Raw genomic sequence first — 25,901 nt, 5'->3', positions numbered from 1 at the left:
AGAGAAGGCGATTTTCTTGAGGATTTTGGAGTTGATTAACACTTCGGAACATTTGATTTCATTTTGTAAGAACTTTAATTTCATTTTCGAGATTTGTGATCTTGTTCTAGTCATGAGTGGCTAAAACCCTAGTTTCTCAAACTTTATGTCTTGACTTCTTAGTTGTGATTTCAATCTTGTGACTTGATGTTTTCTTTAAATTTCTATCTAGTGGATTTGATTTCATCTCAATCGAATGTTTGATTTAATTGTGGTTCTTATTGGCCATTTGAATTAGGGTTACGTCATTCAAGTTATCTAATTGCAAAATCCGTAATTGTTTTGTGAATTGGACTAAGTAACAAGCACTAAATTGATTCCATTGAATAAATTTAGTGTAAATCTTATACACACTCTTACATTCCCGAGCTTGTGAGGAGTATTGGGTGTTGTTGGGAACATTTACATAAATTTTAATGGAATCTTTCAACCTAACTCTATGACAATCATCAATTTCTGGTCAAGTCAAAGTCAAATAAAGTCAACAAGTCAAACCGGTCAACTCAATTAACCCTTGTATATTAGGGTTTACCTTATGTTTACTATTGTACAACGCACCATCTTAATACAAAGCATCACTTAGAAGTTTCACGTGTTCAGAAAACCTACACCCAAATTAGGGTAAGTGATGAAACTACGTAGTAAAACACTATCCCATACCCCTCGGGGGCATATAACATTCATAACAAGCCTTAACGGGGTTTACACACCTTGCATAACGAAGCTAAACATCGAAAAAGGTCTCAAACAAAGTCTCTCTCAAATCTCTCTCGCTCTATCTCTCGCTACCACAAATCTCTCTAAGTATGTGAAATCTCTTCCAAATCTCTTCAAGTATGTGAAATCTCTCCCAAATCTCTCTAAGTATGTGAAATCTCTCCCAAATCTCTCTAAGTATGTGAAATCTCTCCCAAATCTCTCTAAGTATGTGAAATCTCTCCTAAATCTCTCTAAGTATGTGAAATATCTCCTAAATCTCTCTAAGTATATGAAATCTCTCCCAAATCTCTCTAAGTATGTGAAATCTCTCCAAGTATGTGAAATCTCTCCCAAATCTCTCTCAACTTTTTATAATAACTTGGGGCATCCCGACCCGCGAATTAGACGAAAACGGAAGTCTACGCGAAAAACAGCCTTAGGGAGCCGAAACCTCTTAAGGAGCCGAACCCTCTTAGAGGCGAAACCCTAAGAAGCGAAACCCCAAGAAGCCTCCTGGACCGAACTGCTGAAGGACCGAAGCCGAAGACTAGGAGGACCGAACCTCGCATAGGACCGAACCTGAACTCACCCATTGGTCCAAGATGCTACCTTCGGGTCCGAAGCTACCTTCGCTCCATTTCGCTTCCCTCCCCAGGCTCGCATGCGAAGCTGCCCAAAGACCGAACCTCTGGCCCAGACTTCGGATTTTCGCAACTTTTACCCGGTTTTCAATACTTTTAGCGTTTTAAGCCTGTTTTTCGTGATTTTAACACGGGATTTTCTCCCAAACTCATATTTTAGCATATAAGACCCTAAATATTCATATTTTAATCACATTTTGAGGAAAATCATTGCCTAAGAATAAAATCTATTTGATGAGATATTTAGGTGGAGTGTTGACTTATCCTTTGGACAAGGACATAAGCAACCTCCTCATACCTTCATAGTACAACCCCCAGTCACTATTTACCCATACCTAGTCAATCATTGTCCTTTTTACAGTCTTTTTTCAACCATAATCTTGAACAAAAGCTGGAGAAATCTTTATCTCTCCTCCCACTTTATTCACCCTTTCTCAAGGAGAACAAACACATTCTCTCTCACTTCCTCTCACCAATAATTCAAGATTCAAGCTAATTTTTGAGTTCTTCATCCACCTTTGGTAAGTAAATTTCATCATTCACTTGATTTTCATACATCCGTTCATTCAAATCATGGGTTCCTTACACGAATATCCTCATAATTATCGCTAGATCTTCGAATCTTAAAGCATCTCCCAAGTGTTCTTGACTTGGAAACTTCTTCTATTCATCATCCATCCTAAGAAATCACTCAAGGTGAGTTCATACCCCCTATCTTTTCATGTTTTTCTTAAGTCTTAAGGGGGGAATACAAGTTAAAACACCAAGAACACAACTAAACTCATCTAACAACTTTCATCAGAAAAGTTTAACTCCATTCACGGACTGTTTTGGTCAACTTAAACATTTTAGTTTTCAAAACTGTGTTAGGTGCAAATATTTCAGGTTTATACCTTTAAAATGACTACTTGCACATCCCCATACGATTTTTCTACAATTTATGGTGAATTTTACAAAACTTTCTATCATTGTAGCTACGATTTTGGACCAGTATGTGAATATGGACATTTTCACACAAGTTAGAAGTCACTAAAAATCATAATAAAATTTATGAATTAACTAGACACATTTTCTAAACTCTCAGAATTTATGGATTCTGATTTCGACTTTTCATCATTTTTCTATAATTTTCCTAAGAACAGGAACATTAAAGCTAAAACTAGAAAAATAGTTAACAAATTCATTTACACTTTGTAACTTGTTGAGCAAGGTGTGTACTTTTATGTAAATACATGATGCTATATTACATGTTATTTCACCTTAGTAAAAGGTATATATCAGTAAACAAAAGGGTTTTTACCTTTACAAATATAGTAGTTAACTATAACAAACAAAGTTATAACAATTACATTTAAACGTTTTGATAAACTATAATAGGTGTAGTTTATGTGTCCATTAATACAACAAACACATTTCGTAAGGTTTTGTAGAAGTTGACGCATCAGCACTATGATTTTGGAAAAGTCTTTGATGAACCGCCAATAAAAACCTGCATGACCAAGAAAAGAACGCACTTCCTGAACATTTGTCGGGTATGGTAAGCTCTTAATAACATCGATATTTGCCTTGTCAACTTCTAAACCTTTTTGTGACACTACATGTCCAAGTATCAAGCCCTTGTCAACCATAAAATGACATTTTTCATAATTAAGGACTAGGTTTGTGCCAATGCACCTTTGTAAGATTTTGGTGAGATTTTGCAAACATTCATCAAAAGAATTTCCATAAACAGTAAAAGCGTCCATGAAAACCTCTATGATATTTTCAACATATTCTGAAAATATGCTCACCATACATCTTTGGAAAGTCGTGGGTGCATTGCACAAGCCGAAGGGCATGTGTCTATACACAAAGGTGCAAAAGGGCATGTGAATGTAGTTTTCTCTTGGTCTTCCGAGGCAACCGAAATTTGATGAAACCCAGAAAAACCATCAATGCAACAATAGTGAGATTTTCCGGCCAATCTTTCCAGCATTTGATCATCGATGAATAGCAAAGGGAAATGGTCTTTGCAGGTGGAAGCATTCAACTTCCTATAATCGATACAATCCCTCCACCCGTTTTGCACACGGGTGAGTACCAAATCCCCTTCGGAGTTTTTAACAACTGTGACTCTGGCTTCTTTCGGGACAACTTGCACAGGACTTACCCATTTACTATCAGAAATGGGATAGATTACACTTACATTCAATAGCTTCATGATCTTCTTTTTCACCACCTCCATCATAGGTGGATTCAATCTCCTTTGGGCTTCGCGGGTTAGCTTAAAGTCCTCTTTCATCAATATTTTATGCATGCATAATGATGGGCTCAACCCCTTTATGTCTGCAATGACCCAAATCTCATGATATGAAAAATAGGAAAAACTGCCAAAAGGCAGTTTTTAGGTCGAACACGGCTTGTGTCAATATAGAACAAATCAACACGAGTCGTGTTCAGTGTAGTCAACAGCTCCCTTTTCTGGTCAACACGGATGGTGCTCCTTTTGCAGTGTGAATCCAACACGCCCTGTGTACCCCTCTGACTCCAATTTCAAACTTCATTTTTTCAACTTTTCCACTCTTCGCCCGATCATCCCGAAATCTTCACCAATGCATCCCGGCACCTCCCAAAGTGCGTCCCAACCTCCAGTTTACTTAAAAAGACATGAAAGTGTGCAAATAAGGTTGTTCTAGAGACTAACATGAATATGATGAAATGCAAGAAAAATGAAGAACAATTATGCTAAATAGATGTATGAAAATGGACTAAAAGGTGTGCAAAAAAGTGCACAAATTACACCTAACAATACGTGTTATACATGAAGGATTATTACGACGTAAAAATCATAACAAGCGCATTTAGAAAAGCTTTTCATTGTTATACTATCTTCAAAAGATACGAGATAAAAATCAAAACAAGCGCATTTAGAAATTAGAAAAGCTTATCATTGTTATATTATCTTCAAAGGATATACGAAACTTCTTGGGAAATCTCTAAAAAACATAATATTTTACCCTAATTTATGAAAAGAATCTCAAACTAAATTTTTTTATGGAAAAATAAGAATTACCGGTAAAAATAACGATTGGATCCAATTTTCTCGGTTGAACAATTTCATTATGTATCCGGTTTTGTTAAAGTCTCATTATTTTACTATAATTTACGAATAAGTCTCAAATTAAAATTAAGTAATGATTTGACAATTTTATCTATGTAGGATACATATTACCGATTTTATTTCTAAACTCGACGCCTAGTCATTAAATACACTGATGAGATTGATATGTTGGGTTATATAATATTATGTTTACCATAAAACTTGATATCCTTATGTATTGTATATTTTTTGGAATATAAAATTCATCCAACGAAGACTTCAATAATTACATAAACTAGCAACAACTCGTCATTTTTAAGTTTATAAAATTTTTCAAATTGTCAGTCTAGTCTTATGTAACTCAATATATTCATCCCATCAGTTCATTTCCCGCATTTTCTTTTGCGGAAATACACATTTTACCGTTTTTATTATTAAACTAAATACATAATAATAAATGAGCCCATGAGATTGGTATTAAATTTTATGGTAATCATAGTATTATATAATCAATCGTATCCATCTTATTAGTTCATTTAATAACTAGGCGTTAAGGTCAGCAATGAAACCAATAAAATATATATTAAATGGAGAAAATAATCAAATCATTATTTAATTTTAATTTGATATTTATTCGTAAATTATGGTAAAATAATGAAACTGGATAATTATATGAAACCAATAAACTCGGAAAATTTGATCAAAACATTTATCAGTAATTCATCTTTTTTAATAAATAAATTTTAGTTTGAATTTTTTTTAAATTAATATATGATTTTCTGTCGGATATGATTTTCTTTGATTAAGAAAATTTTACTTTATAACTTTTTATTTGACCTAGTGATTTGGAAAGTAAATCCCACCTTACGATATTTCATTATTTCCCGATCCTTATGATATTTCATTATTTCCCGATGGATATTTTGGTGCACTCAAAAGGTTATCTAACCGAAGAATGTAACGGCCTCTTCCGGCCACCGCGTCCTCCCTCGTCCTCGTGCGTATTTTATAAACTACAGCAAATCCAACGCTCTTAGATATGCAGGAGTTAATTTGCGCAACGTCTTCGGTTTCTTTCAACTCCCTTCCTTCCTCACCCTTCAATCACACATTCTATGATACTACTCGATTCACTTTCAGATTCCTGAAGAACAAACACATCGCCTCATTTCCTTGTATGCGAGCTCAACAGGTAGATTATCTATGATCTTTCCAACTTCTTGCGTTCTTTTCTTATTACTGTTAATTAACCTCAAATGCCATTGTTTCGTGAGGGTAACGATCAGGGGGATGGGTGACCATGTACTCGTGCCCTAAACTATTTCGCGCCCTAATTAGAGAATGAAATCTGATTGATAGACCTTTACACAACACCCAAACTTCAAAATTCTTTGAAACATCAAATTGATTATAGTAGAACTTCATTTTTTTTTACTGATTTGTAGTCTGAAGCTACTGATGGATCTGCCATCAATATTGCATCGGATGATTCCAAAGTTGATGCACTCGATATTAAGGAATCAAAGGTTAAAAATTCCCAAATCGACATAGCTGCTACACAAGGGATAAAAATTAGAAGACGACCACCAACAGGGCCTCCATTACATCATGTTGGTCCTTTTGAGTTCAGGTTACAGAACGAAGGTAATACTCCCCGCAACATACTTGAGGAAATTGTATGGAACAAGGACACCGAGGTTGCCCAGGTCTGGTTTTTTCTTTACTCTTATACACAGTTTTTCATACTACATTTCTCTTCTCATTCCCTAACAAGGATCAGTTTTCAGATGAGAGAGAAAAAGCCTCTGGGTTCACTGAAGAAAGCTACTGACATCGCTGCTCCTCCTAGAGACTTTATAGGAGCTCTTAAGGCATCATACGCAAAAACAGGAATGCCTGCTTTAATTGCTGAAGTGAAAAAGGCTTCACCCAGTAGAGGAGTTCTAAGAGAAGATTTTGATCCTGTAAGTTGCCACTTCCATGATGTAATTACCACTATATACTTAGTGCTTAGTTAGTGTAATTATTTGATTAATGAATATACAATTCTTGTTGTGACAGGTTGAAATTGCAAAAGCCTATGAGAAAGGTGGAGCAGCGTGTCTGAGTGTTTTAACAGATGCGAAATATTTTCAGGTACAATCTTTTTGATTGATTATTCAATTTAATTAATCATATAATAATTTTGTTTGTCAATTCAGGGAAGCTTTGAAAATCTAGTGGCGATACGTAATGCTGGAGTAAAGGTATAGTTTTCCTTATCTTTTCACACATCATTTCAGTTTAATTGATTAATTATTATTATTATTATTATTTATCTGCATTCTACAGTGTCCTCTATTATGCAAAGAATTCATTGTAGATGCATGGCAACTCTATTATGCACGTGCAAAAGGTGCTGATGCTGTTCTGTTAATCGCTGCTATTTTACAAGATCTTGACATCAAATATATGACAAAGATTTGTAAGATGATTGGGTTGACAGTGCTTGTGGAGGTTTGAAGTTTTTTATTTATTCAAATGATTTTCAGTTTGGAGTAATTAAATAAATCATTTTGGGTTTTTTAAGGTGCATGATGAGAATGAAATGGATCGAGTGCTTGAAATCGATGGGATTCAATTAATTGGTATCAATAATCGTAACCTCGGTAAGCAATTTTTTTTTTCATATATCATAATCTTTTTATCCTTTTTCAAGTCTTATGGTATGTTTGTAGAAACGTTTGAGGTTGATATCAGTAACACAAAGAAATTGCTGGAAGGTGAACGTGGTGAAAAGATTCGCCAAAAAGGCATAATAGTAAGATTATATATGTTGTAACCATTTAGTTTTTTTTTTTTTTTTTTTTTTTTTTTAAGAATTTGATAAGAGGAATGAATGATTTTTGATGTTTGAATTCTGTCAGGTGGTGGGGGAGTCTGGATTGTTCACTCCTGCTGATGTGGCGTATGTACAAGAAGCCGGTGTTAAAGCAGTAAGTGATTTGATTATGTATTTGGTGCCCTAAATTGTTTGATATCAAACTTGATGCATTGATGCACTTTTGTAGATCTTGGTAGGGGAGTCTCTTGTGAAACAAGAAGATCCCACGAAAGGAATTGCTCTACTTTTTGGAAAAGACATTTCGGCATAACTCTTGAGACATCAAAATGTGGTTTAAGGGGTTTTAATCAAGATATATAATTACAAAATCGACTAAAATTTTGTTCAAGTTTTATGCAATATTGATATGAAATATGAAGTTGGGAGTTCATTTTTTTGATCATTGGCATTTGTTGCTATTATGTTATATTGAATGAACTTTAACTACATGGTGTTGTAAATTGTAAAAAGAGGCCGTGGTTACTATTAATTGTTCATCATTATGGTACAGAAATTGTTTGTTATTATGGAATTTTGACACACATATTTTGCTTTTTATTGTGAATGTCATTGCGTATTGATGACAAATTTTCACCAACACTTATATTGTTCTGAAACGATTAAAATATTTGGGCCTGAGTCTGGTCCAAAAGCCAATTAAAAATTTCCGACCCGTTTATAGAAAGCTAAACTGGTCACTGGTCTAATTATGCTAATTTTAGAAAGAACCAGTTATCCAAAACTTGTTAAAAAATTCTGGATTTTAGCCATTTTGTCTGAATCTTGAGTATCGAGCATGCGGAGAATAACAATTGGGGCAAACTGAAGATGGGCTGAACTTTATGGACTCGTAAGAAAGTTTTTTAAAATATACTTTAAAGCCCATGAGTCTTGAAAGTGAGAAGTTTAACCTTATCGAAGTTATAGGTTGAGGCATGAACTTAAAAGGATGCTTTGACCATGATTTTTTGTTCTGGAATCACATAAAACTTAATTGATTATGTAAAAATTATTGTGACACTTACGCTTTATGAACCTTTAACAACCACCAAGTCTCCAGATTAGTAAAAATTATTTTCGGGTCATAAATATGTACCCCTCTCACAGGCTCACAGTAAAATATACTTCAACTATATTTGGAATTAAGAAAACCATTTGGAGATAATTATATATAATTTTACCAATCGTTACGAAATGTATAGAAAAAAATTGGATTAATTTTATTCTTGGGCAATGAACTATGATATTTGTCCTATCTTAAAGTTATTAAAATCTGCAGTCACATACTCACATATGATCCTCAAAGTAAACTTTTTGTTTGAAATTTGTTAGCTACCTGCTTCTTTCCAATATGTTACAAAAGATGTGGAGTTCAAAGGCGTCCATTTGGCATCCATATCAATATATATAGTTATCTACTTATTTTATTTTTAATTATCGATATTATTTTGTTAATGACATTGATGAAATAGAAAAGTAAAACATATGCTTCTTCTCTTATTGTGGTTCGAGCTTTCACCGTCTTCATTATCTTGTTCCAAAATAGGGATGAGCGTGGTCCTGAACCTGTATCGAACTCGTTGGTACCGCTTCTTTTTGTGTCACTCTGGTGGACCAAAACCGAACTCATAAGCTTGAAATCAGGATTGGTATTGGGACCGGTTGGGATCAGGTAAATGATACCAACACCACTTATAACGGTTTTAGGAGTTCATCTTGTTAGACCATATAGTACAAATTTTTTTGCCCATCTTTTTAGCCCACATGGTATGTTAAGTACACATGCATTCAAATCTAAATCAGAAGCAACTATATGGAGATATAGGAATGAAGTTTTTAATTGGATAGAAGGGATGAGGATTTCTTTGGAGAAAAAAGAAGCAATGGAGGTGATTGTTATTTCAATTTGGTGGACTATATGGAAATATAGGAATGATTTCGTCTTTGGAAGCAAAAAGTTCAAGAAGAATATATTGATGAACTTTTTTATAGATCAAGCCTTTAATTGGTTTGTTCATAGAAACAATAAAGCTATAATTACTTGGGTTGATTACTTGATTGGTTTCAAAATCCAATCAATGTCATTATTTTGTAATTGGTTTATTGTTTTTTTTTTCTAGCTTTGGGCTAGCAGTTAATATTAAGCATTAAGCCTTTCAAAAAAAAAATCAGAAGCAAACTCTTTGCTCGGATGAATCACAAAAACTTACATAACTTTCGTAAATGCATGCCATGCTTTTGCTTGAAGTTTTTGTACGACAAAGAAAGATGTAGAAATGTAGATTCTTAGGTAAGGATTTGTTAGTTATTACATGATATGAAAATGGGGAAGTACAAATCTAGATTCTTCCAATACGTTTGTCCCTAGTTCTCATATGATATGCAAATCATCAAGTACAATTGTACAAATTGGTATTCGGTTCCAAGTTGGGTCTAACACTACATATCATTTCCATGTAAATTAAAGAACCGATATTGTACTTTTAGGTTATGAGAAAGTGGTCACCATCAACCCATCAAAAAAATGTTGTTACATCTGTGCCACGTTAGCTTCACCACCAACCCACTAGACATTGGAAATAGTTATCACCAGAAAATATTCTTTTTTTTTTCTATTTTATTTGTTTAAACATTAAATAATTAAAAAACATAATTTATAACATAAATAAATATTTTACATTAATTAAAACAATGTTACATTAATTAAAAAAACATAGAAAATAAAAGCTAAATTTCTAAAAAAAACATAAAAAAAACATAGAAAATTAAACCTAAATTACTAAAAAACCATTAAAAAAACATAGAATTTAGTTGCGATATTTTTCGAAATCTTACTGTTGAATTTTTGAAAAAACGTTTAAATTTCCGAGTCAAGATCCGGTTGCGGCTTCGTGTTTAAAATTTAAAGATAGGAATATAAAAGTCCATGGTGAAATTTGCAAATTTTAAAAATCTTTTTTAAGAAGGAAATTAAGGATAGGGTTTGTTCTGCCTTTTGACCCAAACTCAAGGGATCATAGTTGCCAATTGTTGAAAAATATGTTGTCACTTTCGTGATTAAAGAGACCGTTGCCAAGCCTTCTTCTTTTTCATTGGGTGTCTTGCTCCGTGCCTCCGTCTCACCCACCACGCCACAACCAACCCACTGAAATCAGGGATGATGTTCACGTGGGTTGGCCAGCCACATAGGAGTTCAGGTCTTTTATCCTTTCATACCGGATAGCCTTACACATAAATGGTTTATTTTTTGGATCAATATTCCAATATGTCTGTGTCTGTTGCCTTTACAAGTTTTTTTTCAACATACCTTTCTTTATAGCCTTTAACAAGGATGTTCACACGGTATCACAGGTTGGAAACAATGAGAAATATGAAATTTTTTTATGAAAATTGCTAAATGTTTATATGTTTTCTAAATGTTTTTTCAAATTTTCTTTTTCTTTTGAAATAATGTTAAAGGGTTATTTGATAGTTGCATGTTACACACAATAAAATGCATATTAGAAGCTACATGACCAAACAAAAACTTCTAATTGTGATATCAAAAAATCTAAATTTGACCGAGTTAGACTTGACATCTATTCAATAAAAAAAACATATCAATCAACCCTTAAATATTCATATCATAACATATTACACAAATAAGAAAAAGTATAACAAAAACTTGAAAACATTTAATATAAGCGTACTATAAAAATGGAAAATGATTTATACACAACAATTTATGATGTATATAATTATAAAATACAATATTTTAAAACACAAAATGTTATGCATTAAAAAAAAATGTTCGAATTAGAGAACACGTTAGATTTTCAGGAAATTTCAAAAGTGTAAATTGCAAAATTCATTTACAATGTTACACAAATAAATCAATAAAAAGTACTCATAAGGCCATATATATGAATTAGACATTTTGAAATTCGTAATTGACTTACTGCTAAAATAGCTACGGCCCTATGGGTTTTGGTTTGCAAATACATTGCGTTATAGCGGATACAAAAGGTGAAATTCGAGTGTAATATTCTAGCTAGGATTCATGTTCATTTATCCACTCTCAAGTAAATTAAAAATGTCGATCTCTCTCGTTCTTTCTCTTTTCATATTTTCTGCATTACCTTTTACACTTTTACAGGTCATCTATGATCATTTTTTTGCCGCTTTTTTTAGTTGTGCCTCCTGCAGTGACAACAATAACCAATAATAAGACAGTCGGCAGCCACAGCCTGCTCTTTATTCTACATTGATCTCATCTTCACTGATCTGCAGGTCGCTGCCAGAATCTACGTCAAAAATCAAACGGTAACACAAATCAAAATCCCTTCGATTTCATCGATCGTGATTTCTATAAGTCATTACGTACCTCCAATACTCTCTTCTAGTATCCAAAACCTGTTTCCTCAACATGCTACTCAAATTATTCGGCTCCCGTACCAACAAACCTAACCCTAGCTTTGAGGGAATTGTCGTAGGAGAAAAGCCGTTGATCTTGCAGATTATTCATGCCGGAGGTGTGGTTGAACGACACTACATGGCATTCCCAGCGTCTTCAATCATTGACAAGTATCCCAATTTCGTTTTGGCTCGTCCAGAGATATTCCGGCAGCCCTGGGACTCCATTGTTCCGCCGGAGGAGATTCTCGTCCCTGGACAAAAGTACTTTCTTGTTCCTCTCCGGACAGTGAAAAAACTCCGTCGCCGACTCAGGAATCCGATTCCGACCAGTTATGAGATTTCTAACTCAAATAGTTTGATTTGTCAAGACAAGAATACTCCTTCTATCAAATCTTCATTGCTTGTCAAACCTAAACCTATATCATGTAATCGTCGTGTTCGTTACAAGGGGATCGACTCCAAAACCCCAAATGCCAAAGGATCGAGGAAGAAGATGATTGTGCGCTTTGCCCCCTCACTTACTGTTATCGATGAAACTCAAGGATTCGATGATTAAACTTCTTTTGATACACTAATGTTTTGATTTCCAGTAAGTTTCCACTGATTGACTAATGTGTTTTTTTGTACTTTTACTCATTCTTAAATTACCATTTCCTTCATTTTTGTCCTTTGATTACCTTTCTTAATAAACACCTATTCATTTGAATATTCAGATCAAGAATATATGTGCCTCTTGAAGAAAACGTGGGGTGCATACATATTACATGTCTCTTTTATTTTTATTATTATTATTCTTATAAATTATAATAGTCTACTTTCATGTTCGTGGATTATGTTGATCATCTCATAGTTACTAAATAAGAAAAACAGGAGGAAAAAGTGGCAAAAAATTCCCAAAATTTGAGGTGTAGGAAAGAGGGATTATAGTCACCATAGAATCTCAACAAAAAAAGGAAAGATAGGGGGAATTGTATGTTGGAGGAAATCAAAACTCCCAAAAGATGTTCGTCCTTTTCATCTTCATAGTTATCTTCACTATCGTCATCATATCCATTAACAAGAAAACGTGGATAGATAAACAAGCTCCTGCCATTATCAAAAAAGGTAAACAAACTCTTCCGCTTTATGTTTTTCTGTTTCTTTTTCTTTTTGTTTTTTTCCGATGAATCATCAAGAGATTCAGATCCTATTTGTTTGATCTGATGTTTTCTTCTAGATACTAGTGAACCTGTGTTCGAATCTTTAAACACACAAGATTCTTCCGGCGAAGATATGTCAAAACCACCACCAAAACAACCCAAGATTGATCTAAATGAACTATCTCTAGAAGATGACATGAACAACGCAAGAATCGAAGCATTATCATCCAATCCATCTTCTCCACGTGCCAGAAAATCCTCCGCCATGAAGATCAGTTGCCTGTGTGCTCCGACCAACCACCCTGGCTCCTTCAGGTGTCGCTACCACCGGAACAGTGTCTCAGTCGGCTCCAACCTTTCTGAATTAGCCTACCGGAAAACTGCCTCCGTCGGTGCAAACCTTTCAGATTTAGGAAACACAACCACCAACATGAAGAAATCGAGACGACCTAGAGAATGCTGATAAAATTCTTATCGATTCATTATCTGTAAAAACTAAACTAACATGTACTTTCATTCAAATATATAATTATTATTATATATAATTCAAACTGGAACAAAGCTTTTCCGTTTCTCAGATGCATATGACACCGGAAACCATGGAGTTAATATGTACAAAACTCAAAACTGACTATACTCCTCTAACAAATCTAAACTCGATCACGATATCACGATCACATCGGACAGGTGTTTTCTTCGGATTCTAAAGGCGCCATCATGTGGTTTCGACAAAGAGGGCAAGTGGTGTTCCAGTATTTTAACCATTTCTCGAGGCATGATTTATGGAAAACGTGTCCACAGGAGAGGTGGTTTATCTCTGCGTCTGGTTTGAATTCAATCAAGCAAACGGAACATTCTTGTTTGGTGAGGGGAGAAGAGAGGAGGGAGTCGTACCGGAGTGTTGGTGTCCGGCTTCTGAACTCCTCCATGTAACTCGTTGATGGTGTTCCACGGCATTCCGGTGACTCTGTGAAGTTTTGATCGGAAACATCCTCCCACCCCGGGAAATGGATTCCGACGAGATTAAGGATGGAACGAAGGATCTCCTTCATGAAAGATATCGACATGGCGGTTTTCACCAGAATTACACATAGGATTCCGGCATCGGAAGGGTTTGAGTATGGTGACAGACCCATATTGGTGCTTGAACCTGTAAATACCACACAAAAATTAATCGATTTCGACAAAAGAAATCATACAAATTTTCATTCAATTGCTATTCGACCTCTTTTAATATGGGGAAAAGGGGGAAGAATGAACTAAGTGTTTTATAACCTAATTTCTTATGAGCAGTTCGCATAAGATCTTAATCACCACAGTTTTCATTTCAATTTTATGAATCTAGAGTACAATTTTTTTTGGAAGATAGATAGATAAGAATTCAGATTGTGAAGAACAAAGAATAAAAACATCCCCAAAAACGATGTTCAGATCATGTAATGGAAACTTCATGAATCAAAAACCTAAAACCAGATTCAACTTCCATTGCTAAAACAATATAACAGATAAATAAGAAAAATAATAGATATCTACGCAGAGATCTAGAAGTACTGAAGAAAGAGAAAGAGATTACTTACGTTGAAGCAGGGGGTAGGCTGAAGATGAAATGGTTAATTGAAATCGTTGAAGTTGAATGGGAAATTGAGGTGGGTTTTAAGAGTAGGGAGTTAGAAAAAGGACAGTACTGGGGCTTTAATGGCGGAGGATGGTGGCACCGGCACACCGCTAGTTAGAAAGAGGAGGTGGTGTTAGAGTGAATCCACTGCTTCAGTTGAGAATATATACTCCCCAGTCCCCATCTTTCCATTAAAGTTAATTTAGCTATATGCTTTATTCATATTCAAAATAAAAGATAACTTTCAATATATTATTGAACTTAAAGTATTTATCGACAAAAAATAAAAAGTAAAAGGAATTTGTTTTTCAAAAAAAAAATATATCTTGTAAACAAATTACGTAGATAACATTTTTTTTTTCAGATAAACAATATTTTATTGATTTTATTACACAAAAAAATAAATAGCACAATATAGACGGTTGATGCCTAATTCATTCCAAAGCCAATATATAGGATAAATATTCATATACGATGTTTGAATATTAGGCCTGATATGTAAAATTCGGCACATTAACTGCTAGTTATAATCATAAACATGTAAAATAATCTTTCAATTCTTAGGGCGTGTTTGGAAAAGTATCAATTTTTAGGGCGTGTTTGGCAAAAGTAGCGGTTAACTAAAAGCGGATAGCGGTTAACTGGTAACGGATAGCGTGTAGCGAGTAGCTGGTAGCAGGAAGCTGTAGTTTTTATTTGTTAGATGAATGTTTGGCAAAAATAGTTGAAGCTTTTGAAAATATATAAAATTACATAAAAGGATATTTGATTAAAAATAAATAAATATTAAAAATAAATATATAAATATATGAAGTAGCTTTTAGAATCGGAACGTTTTGTTAAAACTAAAAGTTAAACGTTTGTACTGTCAAACGAAGTTTTTTGTTTAAGTTAGAGCGTTTTGTCAAAAGCTAAAAGCTAGAAGCTTCCAAAAACTCTATGCCAAACACGCCCTTAGTATTAAACTTGCTATTCTTAGTTTAAAACCTAGGATAAACGATGTATAAAATAAATATATATTTATCTACTCTAATAAATGAAGATCCATTTTGCCAAATGTCAATCTCTCATAAGTTTTGACACTTGTCATTTTGTGGTATTTTTTAAATAAATAATATTCATATGTCAATTTCTAGGTTTTTTTTTTAATTTTTAAAATTAAAAAGTCACATAATACATATAGCTATATAAGTTGAGTATTAAATATAATCTTAAATTGCAATAAATATGCTTTTTTTCCTTCGTTATTTTAAAATTTAATTTTAAAAAATAATTAATGTTTATATTTTGATATATTTTGATATTTAATATTTTTTAATTAACTCATGTAATACATGAGTCTGACATCTAATTAAAACAATATATTGAAGTGTTTATGTTAAGGTTATAAATATCAAAATCTTGTATAAGATCGTTTTCACACCATAAATCGTAATTGTTATATCGAATCGAGATCGAAAGATTCTACAAAAAAAAAAAAAAAAGTTACAACTTTAAACATAAAAGAAAGGTTTTTTCATTTATTAGTATTAGGGATGAGCATATGGACCGGGGAACCGGCCGGAACTGGAACCGGCACCGGAACCGGAACCCGATGGAACCGGTCGGGCCGGGACCGGGACGTTATTTTTGTGGATTTTTGGAACCGGGAACCGGTAGGAATCGGAACCAATTTAACCGGAACCGGTAGAACCGGCAAAAACCGGAACCGTATGATGCTATTTTTCAAGGAGCGGTTCCAACATTTGAAGACACGACAAGAACCGGTAGGAGCCGGGCCGGTTCGGTTCTTGATTTTGGCCGAAGTCGGTTCCCCGGTCCGGTCCGGTTCGGGCCGGTTCCGGCCGGTTCGGTCCTTTTGCTCATCCCTAATTAGTATAGAAATTATGGGAAAAAAGAGAAAATTTCGGGAAAAGAAATATGCTTCGGTTTCTACAAAGCTATGAGCAATCTTCTTCTTTCTTCTTTGCTTACACATGGGGTAGGAATTAAAAGTGCAACTGTATTGTTTGCCTAAATCTGCAAAGCTATGAACAATCTTCTTCTTTCATCTTCTTCACGAAATTCTGCTTTTTGAAACAAAGTTTCAAAATACAAACGATCCTACAATCTTTCTCAAAAATCAGAAAACTCGTTCTTCATCTCTCTCTGCTCGAAAATCAAATTTCGTGTTATGGACTTGTGGTTTCGAAATCAGAAGGAGAAGGACAAAAGATATGGATTAAGGTATTTCTAATTACTTGACTTATGGACTTTCATTTCATGTTCTTCACTCCTCTCTTCATGTGTTCTTTTTTTTTTCTCCTTGATTTTTTTATTTCTAATTTCCGAAAGAACAAGACTAGAGTTCTGAAAATCAGAGGAACAAGAACATTGAGCACATCAGTTTTGAAAATCAGAGGGAAATGCATTCAAGTAGTCGAATTTTGAGCTTTGAAGGTGCAAGCAAATCAAGTTCTATTTTTTTCGTTTCTAGTAAGTTTCTAATAAGTTTTGAATGAGCACAGCAGTTTCTGTTTCATTTATGATTAAGTTTTAAGATGTAAATCAGTTTTTGTTTCGTTTCTGTCTTTCTGTTTGAGTTTTGATTTGATATCAATTTTGTTTTTTATATAGTTTTGATACTCTTTCTTGCTGATTTAAAGTGACGAAAATTATAATGTACCCTTTATTCGTTTCCAATCTATTTTTGATGTGTTTCTGATTTGTTATCCGATAAATTTCTGATATGTTGCTGATAAATTTCTAATTTGGTATCTAATAAGTTTTTGTTGTTCTCTTTAAAGTTTTCATACCTTTATTGCTTAAGTTTCAACATATAGAACCAAGATTCCAAGAATAAATATTAGGTAGAAGGCTCTTTTCAAGTAAAAAGCCAATTTTTTTTTTGTGTATTATTTTGAATGTAATTTTAATTTTATGTATATGCAATGGAAAATTAAAGTTTATATTTTTTTGCTTAAATTTTAGGATCCTTCAAATCTTAAGGCCTATTTTTTTTTTAAATCGCACAGGGCCTCCAGAATCTCGGGGCCGACCCTGGGTCTAGGATATGTATATTTGGAATACAGTCATTTCTACATAATTCTACAAGGTATTTGTTTGGAATATGGTCCTTCATAGATAAGTCCTAATAACCATAAAATGTAAATTTGGACTTTATGAGATAGAGAATGGTTGAGAATAGATGCATAATAAGTTGTTGCATTATTCATTAATTAACCTTTTGGGAGTTTGATATGATTTTGTAAATTTTTGTGAATCAATATTTAACCCTTTCGGATAAATTTGAAACTATGAGTTATATAATGCCTTTTTTTGTTTTGGTTTGGTTCCTTAAAACCATTATTGATTTGGTTTGGGATACATATTATGAGCTAATAAAATTATGAAAAGTTAACGAACTATGTAAAGTCTTTTAAAAATATCATTAAACTAAAAAAGACATAAAAAATTAACAAACTATTATTTTTGTTTTTTAAAATAACATTGTGATCGGGAGCAAAGGCTATTGCTGGTAACAATGATATTTTAAAAATAAAAGTTAAATTTTGTTATCTCTTGAGTCTTGACAATGTTTTTTTACTTTAAAAATATTTGTAAATAAGTTTAGATATAGTTAATTATCCAATTATTACATTAACCCTAAAAATAAACTTAGAATGATAACCATATATACTTTCTTCGAGTGTGATCTAACATCAATCATGTTTATTATCCTTGAGTCGACGTGTGGAGTGAAAACGACCAATACATTGTGAGATGAAAAAGACATGTCTAAGACAATATACGATCTATCACTATAGCATCCGAAGTTATAGGTTACTTGGTTCTTTAAATAAGTTTTTGTAGCAATAGGAATCGTACACAGCTAATTGATTAATGATCACTATCTTATATGTTCATGTGGGATCGATATATAATAAGTTTCTTAGAGCAAGTGGCCATTAATCTAAAGAAGCTATGAGTTCTTTCTTTTTCAAAAATTTTGCATGTAAATCTTACGAGAAATGCTTTTATATGGGAACTTGACATCCACAAAACATGGGTGTTAGCTTTTACGTATCGAATCACATGTATCTTTTTGGTTCATAAAAGTGAATACGAACCAATCAAGATAAAAAGACTCGAGTATTGGTACTATACCTTAGTTTTGTGAAATATTAACACTTTGGGTTTTATTGCATATATTTGAGAAAAATTAACGAAAAAAAATGTTTCTCGATTTTTCCTAATAAATAAAAAACTTTCGAGTTCAAATGCGACATTTAAGTATACGTGCCTCATAACTTACTATAAATCTTCCCTAATAAATAAAGATCTTTTTGCCAAATGTCACATTGTCATTTATTTTGTCAAATGTAATTTTGTGGTTATTTTAAATTAACTTATTCCACATGTTATTTTATGAGTTTTTATTTTATTAAATTCTAAATAATATTTAAATGCAATAATAAATGCATATCAATTTCATTAATGAACTTTCCTTCTAATTTCAAAATTATTAAATTAAAGATTCATTAATTTTCTTTATTTATTTATCTAAATTATTTGTTTAAATTTACAAGAGAAAAAAAACATTTTAATTTTTATAATTCAATATTTTATCACTTTTCTTATAAATCCATACTTCTCAAATGTTTAGAATTTTGTATTTATTTTTTCTTTTAAATTAACTCATGTAATACATGGGTCTCACACCTAATATTCCATTAAACAAAGTACAAATAGTTTTATGTTTCAAATATGATTTCTCCGTCCTTTAAAAAAAAACTTATTAGTATTTAAAAAGAAAGAATCTTATCCAATATTGGTTTGTTGATATTTAGTTGGAATTTTGAGATCCATTTTTGTACCAAAAAGATGTGATTATGAGATCCTTGGTATTTGGATGGTGATGACTTATTACACATGTCCATGGCTCTAGAAACGTCGTAATTCAATTATTTATCATTAGTCACAAGTCACAACTCTTTAAAGGACCTACCTTATTTATTCAATATTAATGTAATCGTTAGAAAACGCGACCATCTTTGATTTTATACTTATGGAATCTTTCTCGTGGTTTTACAGCAGGAGTAGGAGCAATAAGCTTTTCTTTTTGGAAATGAGACTTTCCTAACTAGGATTCCGGACCAGCTTTCATGTACCGAATAATCTAAGTCTTCGTTGCAAACATGAGGTTATGTATTATGTCCTTAAGTCACTGCAGACGAATATAGGTCAATAGATTATCCGTCTTATTTTTCATGTCTTATCAAGTCACTACAACCCAAGTGGTTAACAAAAACAATAAGTTAAAATGAGGTTCTTTTGAAACCGAAACTTTAACGTCATAAAAATTATAGAAGATTTTACATATATTATTTTTGAATATTATAATATCATAAATATTTAATATAATTTTTAAGTATCATATCTATTTTTTTATAAAATTTTAAAATATCAAAGTCATCTAAATCATATTTTTAATATTTGTAAATATTTAATAATTATTTTAAATTTTTATTTTTATCAGTTAACTATTATACTTATTTTATAAATCTAAGTTTAAAATATTAGTCTTCTAAATTTCCCACTTTGATGTACATGTGATGTAACATTCCAAAAATCATAGAAATTTAAATTTTTCAAAAACAACAGATTAACCATAAAGTGTTTACAAAAAACACACACACACACACATACACACATTGTTTCATAAGTATAATCATAATTAGAGTATCCTAATATTCAATTGTTGAATTAGGTGTCTAAGTCCATAACTATAATTGGTATAAACTTGAATTGGTAGTAGCATAATCATTTTGGGTTGCTTTCACTCTTGCAACTTGACAAGATAAATTTTAGAGAAAAGTTGAATTTATAATTTGGAACAATAAATTGATAAAATGATTTATTTATATGTTATGAAAATAATATATTAATTAGAAATCATGTTATTTAATTGATATTTAATCAGAAATTAATTTAGGAATTAAAGGAATTAATTAAAAGTACAGTGGCTGTTTTGCAAATCTTGGACTCCTTGTATGGGAGTGGACGAAAATTATAAGGAGGCCTTATAAGTTTTCGTCCAAGGCTTCTTATTAGGGAGTCCATGGGTTGTTTAAGCCGTAAGCAGGAAATTAGAGTTTCCACCTGCAAACCCTGGCTTTTGGGACTAAGCAACCACAAGTATATAAGGAGGGTAACCCCTCGGATTTCTGACCCCATGCTATTAACCCTAGAAGAGCTGAAATTCTAGTGTGCCTCCTTCCCTCTCGTTCTCATCCTATTTGCAAAGAATGTTTGTAAGCCATTAGAGGTGTCACATTTGAGGCACTTGCTTTCAATAGCTAAAGATATAAAAGGACTAATTGTTATTACTACATAACAAGTAAGATACACATCAAAACCCTATTTTGTATAGATTTCGAATTATATACTAGCTTCCTAGGGTTTTCTCTTTTGTATTCAAGTTTCATGTTTAACTAATGAAAACCTGGATCCTTAATTATTAGGTTGCAGGAAGACATGGGATTTGTAGTTATGCTCAAATCTTATCAGTGGTATCAGAGCCTAGGATGTTTTTCAGTTGAACCTAATGCAATTGTGAATCGTTCAAAGGAGAATAGAGTAGAATCGTCATTTTGTTCATAGAACTCGATGAGTTCATGTTTGGAACTCGACGAGTTGGCCCAACTTGACGATTGCATTGCACAGACTCGACGAGTTGGCCTGTCAAATCCCTGATTTTCATTTTTGATAATCTTGGCTTGATTAGGATTATTACCTTAATTCATTTTTCTGCCTAAAATTGAATCTTTATTATAGGTAATTGTATATCCTTATCAAATTTAATGATTTGGTTTAAACTCTCATTAATAAGTATAATGAAGTAAATAAAGTAACTAAATGTTTTCATAAAATTCCTAATCTTAGTTACTTTAAAAAATGTGAATTTGATGTTAATCCATGAAATTGCACATTGCACTTTATACAAGTCGTTAGTGGAGTGTGTGTGGTTAACCGACACACTAATATGGACTAATAAAGGGTGGCAATGGGTAGCTCGTAAATTATCATTGATTGATGGAGCGTGTGTGGTTAACTGGCACATTGATTAGGTGGTAAATGACATTGAGAGTACCAAACTAATTTGCATGGTTATTCACACCTTGTTTGTGATCCTTGGTATCCCAGTCACAAAATGAAAAGGGCATAATCGAGATTAAACATGTCATTGAATAGTTCAATGAATCTCAAAAGATCTAGGAATTTCAATTCAAAAACCTAACTCATTTAAATTTCGTTTTTCATGGTGAAATTGGTAAATCATCATTTACCTACCTTTAAATAATTTGCATTTGGATTACGACATCCCTCTTCTGAATTGTAAATTATTTAGTTGCATCCTAGTCTTAATATTTCATTTGGGTGTTATATTAAGGATTCCTTATCTAATCAAAATTTTGTCTTTCTTCTTTTGTAGATGTCAACTTCCAACAACGCTTCTGGTTACTCCAACAATAACTCCGCAAACACTTTTTCGCTCTTGAGCATTTGTGCGAAGGTCACATTCGATGGCTCCAACTTTAATGATTGGATGTGTAACATTAGGATGGCCTTGCAATTCGAGGACAAGGAATATGTCCTCGACAAAGAGCTGAATGAGATAGATGAAACAAAAGCTACTCCTGAAGAAATAGCTGAGTATAGGGCCCATTGCAAAGACGCGACCAAAGTGTCGTGTATTATGGTGGCAACTATGACTCCTGAGTTACAGCGGTTTTATAAGGACTACTGGTCATATGATATGTGCAAGGATTTGATAGAGAAGTACCATCAAAGAGCACGTCAAGAAAGGTATGAGATAGTCAAGTCATTCATAACCACCAAGATGAAGGACAGAGAGTCCATCACAACCCACCTGCAACGCATGCAACGCTATGTTGATCGTTTGCTGAAACTTAATGTGAACTTCGATGAGGAGTTGGCTATTGACATAGTCTTGCACTCTTTACCTCCTTGTTATGATCAGTTCAATATGAATTATCATTTGAACAAATAGGAAGTCACATTGAGTCAACTTTAAGGCTTGCTGAGAACCGTTGAGAGTGGATTGAAAACAAAGAGTATTGACTCCACTCCTACTGTTGTTGCTCCCGTCTTGGCTATTGGGTTTAAATACTTTATATCCAGAATCTTATCACCATTTGGCATCATTTTAAGGTAAAAAGCTCTGAACTTGATGATGATTTGTTTAAGATCTTGTTAGCCTTGTAGTTGTGAAAATTTTGGTCCCATTAGCTTGGCATTTTGAGTATGGGTTACCCTAAGTCATTTGAGATGTCCTTTTAACCCATGCATGTGTTAGATGGTCTTATTGAGTTAAGAACATATTTTTGACATAAAGCACCTTATAGCCATGCAAAGTCATAAAGTTAGAAACTTTATGACTTAGGACATTATTTTGGGCTTGGATCTAAGTTTTAGACAGAAGGGCTTAATGAAATAAGCTCTTAATGAGGTTTTGGGACTGGGCAGCGTACGATGGGTGATATTTCCATATCTATACACATTTTAGGCAATATTTTAATGCATTTTGATTAATATTTTGGTTATTTGCAAAGATATATGGTACTTATGAGATTAAATTATGTTTTGCAGCCAAAAGGAACATTCTTGAAGATAAAGGGACAAAAGCGACAACAAACAAAACTTTGGAGGATTGAAGAATTAAAAGAAGAAAATCCATGCGAAAAGCCCAAATCACGATGTGACCATGGCTTACACGACGTGGAGTGAGTGTTCTAGAAGATAAGTGCACGAGAAGTCAGATTCGTTGCCCGATAAGGATTCATCTTAAATCACGACGTGAAATCCTTGTTCATGACATGAATTACAATAATTCCCAAAACTATATATATTCATTCACTTTCATAATTCAAAGGGGCTTAGAGGGTTTTGAGAAAGGATTCTGGAGGAAAATAGTTCATAGAAACTGAATCAAAAGCATTCAAGGAGGAAGCTGATTGAAGATCTAGAGATTGAAGATTATAATCATCACTTTAGTTTGGTACATTTAATCATGTCTTTATTTATTGAATTTGAGTATGTCTTTTCAACCATGAGTAGCTGAATCTAGCTGCTTCTGTTTAGCTATGTGAAGCTTAAACTCTATGGATTAGTTTAATTAATTATGGATTTTAATAGTTGGTTATGTGCTTGTGTTTTATTATTACTACCTAGCATGTTAATATTTGATACTTTAATTGCTCGAATTCATGTTCCGTGTAGCTTAGTGACTATTAAATTACATGAACTTGACACCTAGTGATTTAGTGACCATTAAATTGCTAGAGGTAGGATCGACCAAGTGTTAGATAAGTAATTAAAGTAATTAAATTTAGTTGTGCTGGAGAACATAAATTATAACCATAATTGTGTTTGTTAAATAAATCTTACATAGCCCCATTTGTAATCCATAACTGATTCTGTGTTTGATTGTGTGTGATCATACATAGTTTTACATGAATTAGTGAAATATTAATAAATTTGGACTTAAATTACTAATAATATAAAATTTGGTAGCCAACTTTAATAATCCATAATTAGTAGCTAACCATAGAGGGGAAATGGATTCGAACTAAACAAAAGTGTTTTTAGTAATTGATTGAATTTGATAATTAAGTGATTAAGTTTTTCTGAACTTGCAAAATTAGATAAAAAAAACAATTAACTTTTGGTTGTTTTAGATTAATTTTTAGTAGTTAAATTAATCAATTAATTATGTTCCATGTGTTCAATACCCGACTATTAGTGTTATATTATTTGCGAAAATGTACATTGTCTTAAGTCGTAATAGTTAGTTAGATAATTGGTAAAACTAGTAGGTATAATAAGCTCTTAATGAGGTTTTGGGATTGGGCAGCATACGATAGGCGTACCTGGAGGTATGTTGCACGTACGTTGTCAACGCCCCGCTTTTGGTCAACATCCGAGTACATTGGTCGTACTCTCGGTACGTTGGGCGTACTCTGTTTGGAAGAAATATTGACTTTTGAACATTGACCGTTGACTTTGACTTTGACCAGTGTTGATTAAGTTTGACTTAAGGGTGTTTTGGGTATTTTGAGCTATAGTTAAGCCTTGGTCAATATCTGTTGAATAGGTGACCTGTAGAGCCAGTATTCAGAACAATGTATTGTTCAATTATTCGTCAGATAGTGGGGTGAGTTTCTTCTTACTGTACCGTGGGTCGAAGGCACCACAGTTGGCCCACTAGATTATATATCCTGGTTAGGATAGTATCATGCTATTTTTTGGTTAATTAGTAGATCCGCATGATTATCTGTATTTGTTGGTTTTGTGTTTATGTTTATCTATTGCATATGTCGACACATTGTGTTGGGTTGAGGTTGTACTGCTTTGTGCAGTAGCCAACAAACCCATGAGCATTCCAAATATAAGTTGAGGGCCTGATTAGCATGCCAAACTCATACTGAGGGCCCAGGAGCATTCCAGATATGAGCTGAGGGCCGAATTGGCATGTCATACTCATACTGAGGGCTCAGGGGGTAATCAAGTCTTTCTAGTTGTGGACCCGGTATATGATGTTATATATATATATATATATATATATATATATATATGTGTGTGTGTGTGTGTATGTGTGTGTGCTGTTACTTTGGGGGAACTCACTATGCTTTGGCTTATAATTTTTAGCTTATCGTTTCAGGTACTTCAGAGGATCGTGGAAAGGCAAAGGCGTGATCGTACACAACTTCTTGTTTTATGTCATTGGGTGTTGGGAAAACTCTAATTTGAAATAATGCTTTTTAAAACAATGACTATTTTGTAAACAATGTTAATTAATGGTTGGTTTTTGAAAAAAATTAAATTGATTGTGATTTTTGAGTGTTACAATTAGCAAAAGCCAAGTGTGGGGTATTTTGATATGTAATAAATTATACATATTTTAAAGGCTATATTTTATGCTTTTCTGCACACTTTATAGATGTTTGATGCTAAAATGTTATAAATTTGTAATTTTCATATTAAAAAGACTAAATGATAAAATGAAAGATATTAAAGCATGTTCTCGAATAAAACTCGTTGCTTGAATACTAATCAGAATTTAATTAAATACATTTCCAGAAAAATAGAAGATTTCGAAGATATTTGAGAATATCTAAAACTCGCGTCGCGAGAAATAAGTAGCGCTGCGAAATAAGTCGGTAGCACATTACCATAAATTAAGCCATGATTTCGTCTTTTGGAAGAAAGGAGAATAAACCTAGAGTTTGCAGTCGTTTCAAGTCAATAAAGAGGAGTTATTTTGATAAGCATTTTGGTTTGTATTATGTTGAATTCCTTACTTCTTATTAGATATGTGGTTTTGATTTTGGGCTAAGTCCTTATATTTTTTAAGAGATGTAGACAATCA

The 25,901-nt window shown here is 33.1% G+C and overlaps 2 protein-coding genes and 1 pseudogene across 3 annotated transcripts; 2 read left to right on the top strand and 1 right to left on the bottom strand.

Moving 5' to 3' along the window:
- Positions 1-5,378: 5,378 nt before the first annotated feature.
- On the top strand, positions 5,379-7,845 carry LOC145054213 (indole-3-glycerol phosphate synthase, chloroplastic-like). The gene is made up of 10 exons (XM_079002354.1): positions 5,379-5,650; positions 5,904-6,164; positions 6,246-6,422; positions 6,520-6,594; positions 6,660-6,704; positions 6,790-6,954; positions 7,028-7,106; positions 7,176-7,258; positions 7,365-7,433; positions 7,509-7,845. Exons 1-10 carry the CDS (start codon positions 5,498-5,500, stop codon positions 7,590-7,592), a joined length of 1,191 nt encoding a protein of 396 aa, XP_078858480.1. The 5' UTR covers positions 5,379-5,497; the 3' UTR covers positions 7,593-7,845.
- A 3,587-nt stretch (positions 7,846-11,432) lies between these two features.
- On the top strand, positions 11,433-13,406 carry LOC145054210 (uncharacterized). Its single transcript, XM_079002353.1, has 2 exons — positions 11,433-12,820; positions 12,933-13,406. Exons 1-2 carry the CDS (start codon positions 12,718-12,720, stop codon positions 13,316-13,318), a joined length of 489 nt encoding a protein of 162 aa, XP_078858479.1. The 5' UTR covers positions 11,433-12,717; the 3' UTR covers positions 13,319-13,406.
- Positions 13,367-14,649, bottom strand: LOC145054212 (putative E3 ubiquitin-protein ligase XERICO pseudogene; annotated as a pseudogene). Its single transcript, XR_013684724.1, has 2 exons — positions 14,433-14,649; positions 13,367-14,005 (listed from the first exon to the last, which is right to left on the bottom strand). The product of XR_013684724.1 is annotated as a putative E3 ubiquitin-protein ligase XERICO pseudogene (transcript).
- Between the last annotated feature and the right edge of the window lie 11,252 nt (positions 14,650-25,901).

The sequence above is a fragment of the Lactuca serriola genome, chromosome 5 (genome assembly GCF_051521515.1).
Source record: "Lactuca serriola cultivar US96UC23 chromosome 5, Lser_US96UC23_V15, whole genome shotgun sequence".
NCBI lineage: Eukaryota > Viridiplantae > Streptophyta > Magnoliopsida > Asterales > Asteraceae > Lactuca > Lactuca serriola.
Note: the sequence above shows the minus strand (reverse complement) of the source record. Positions and strands in the feature narration are given on the sequence as shown.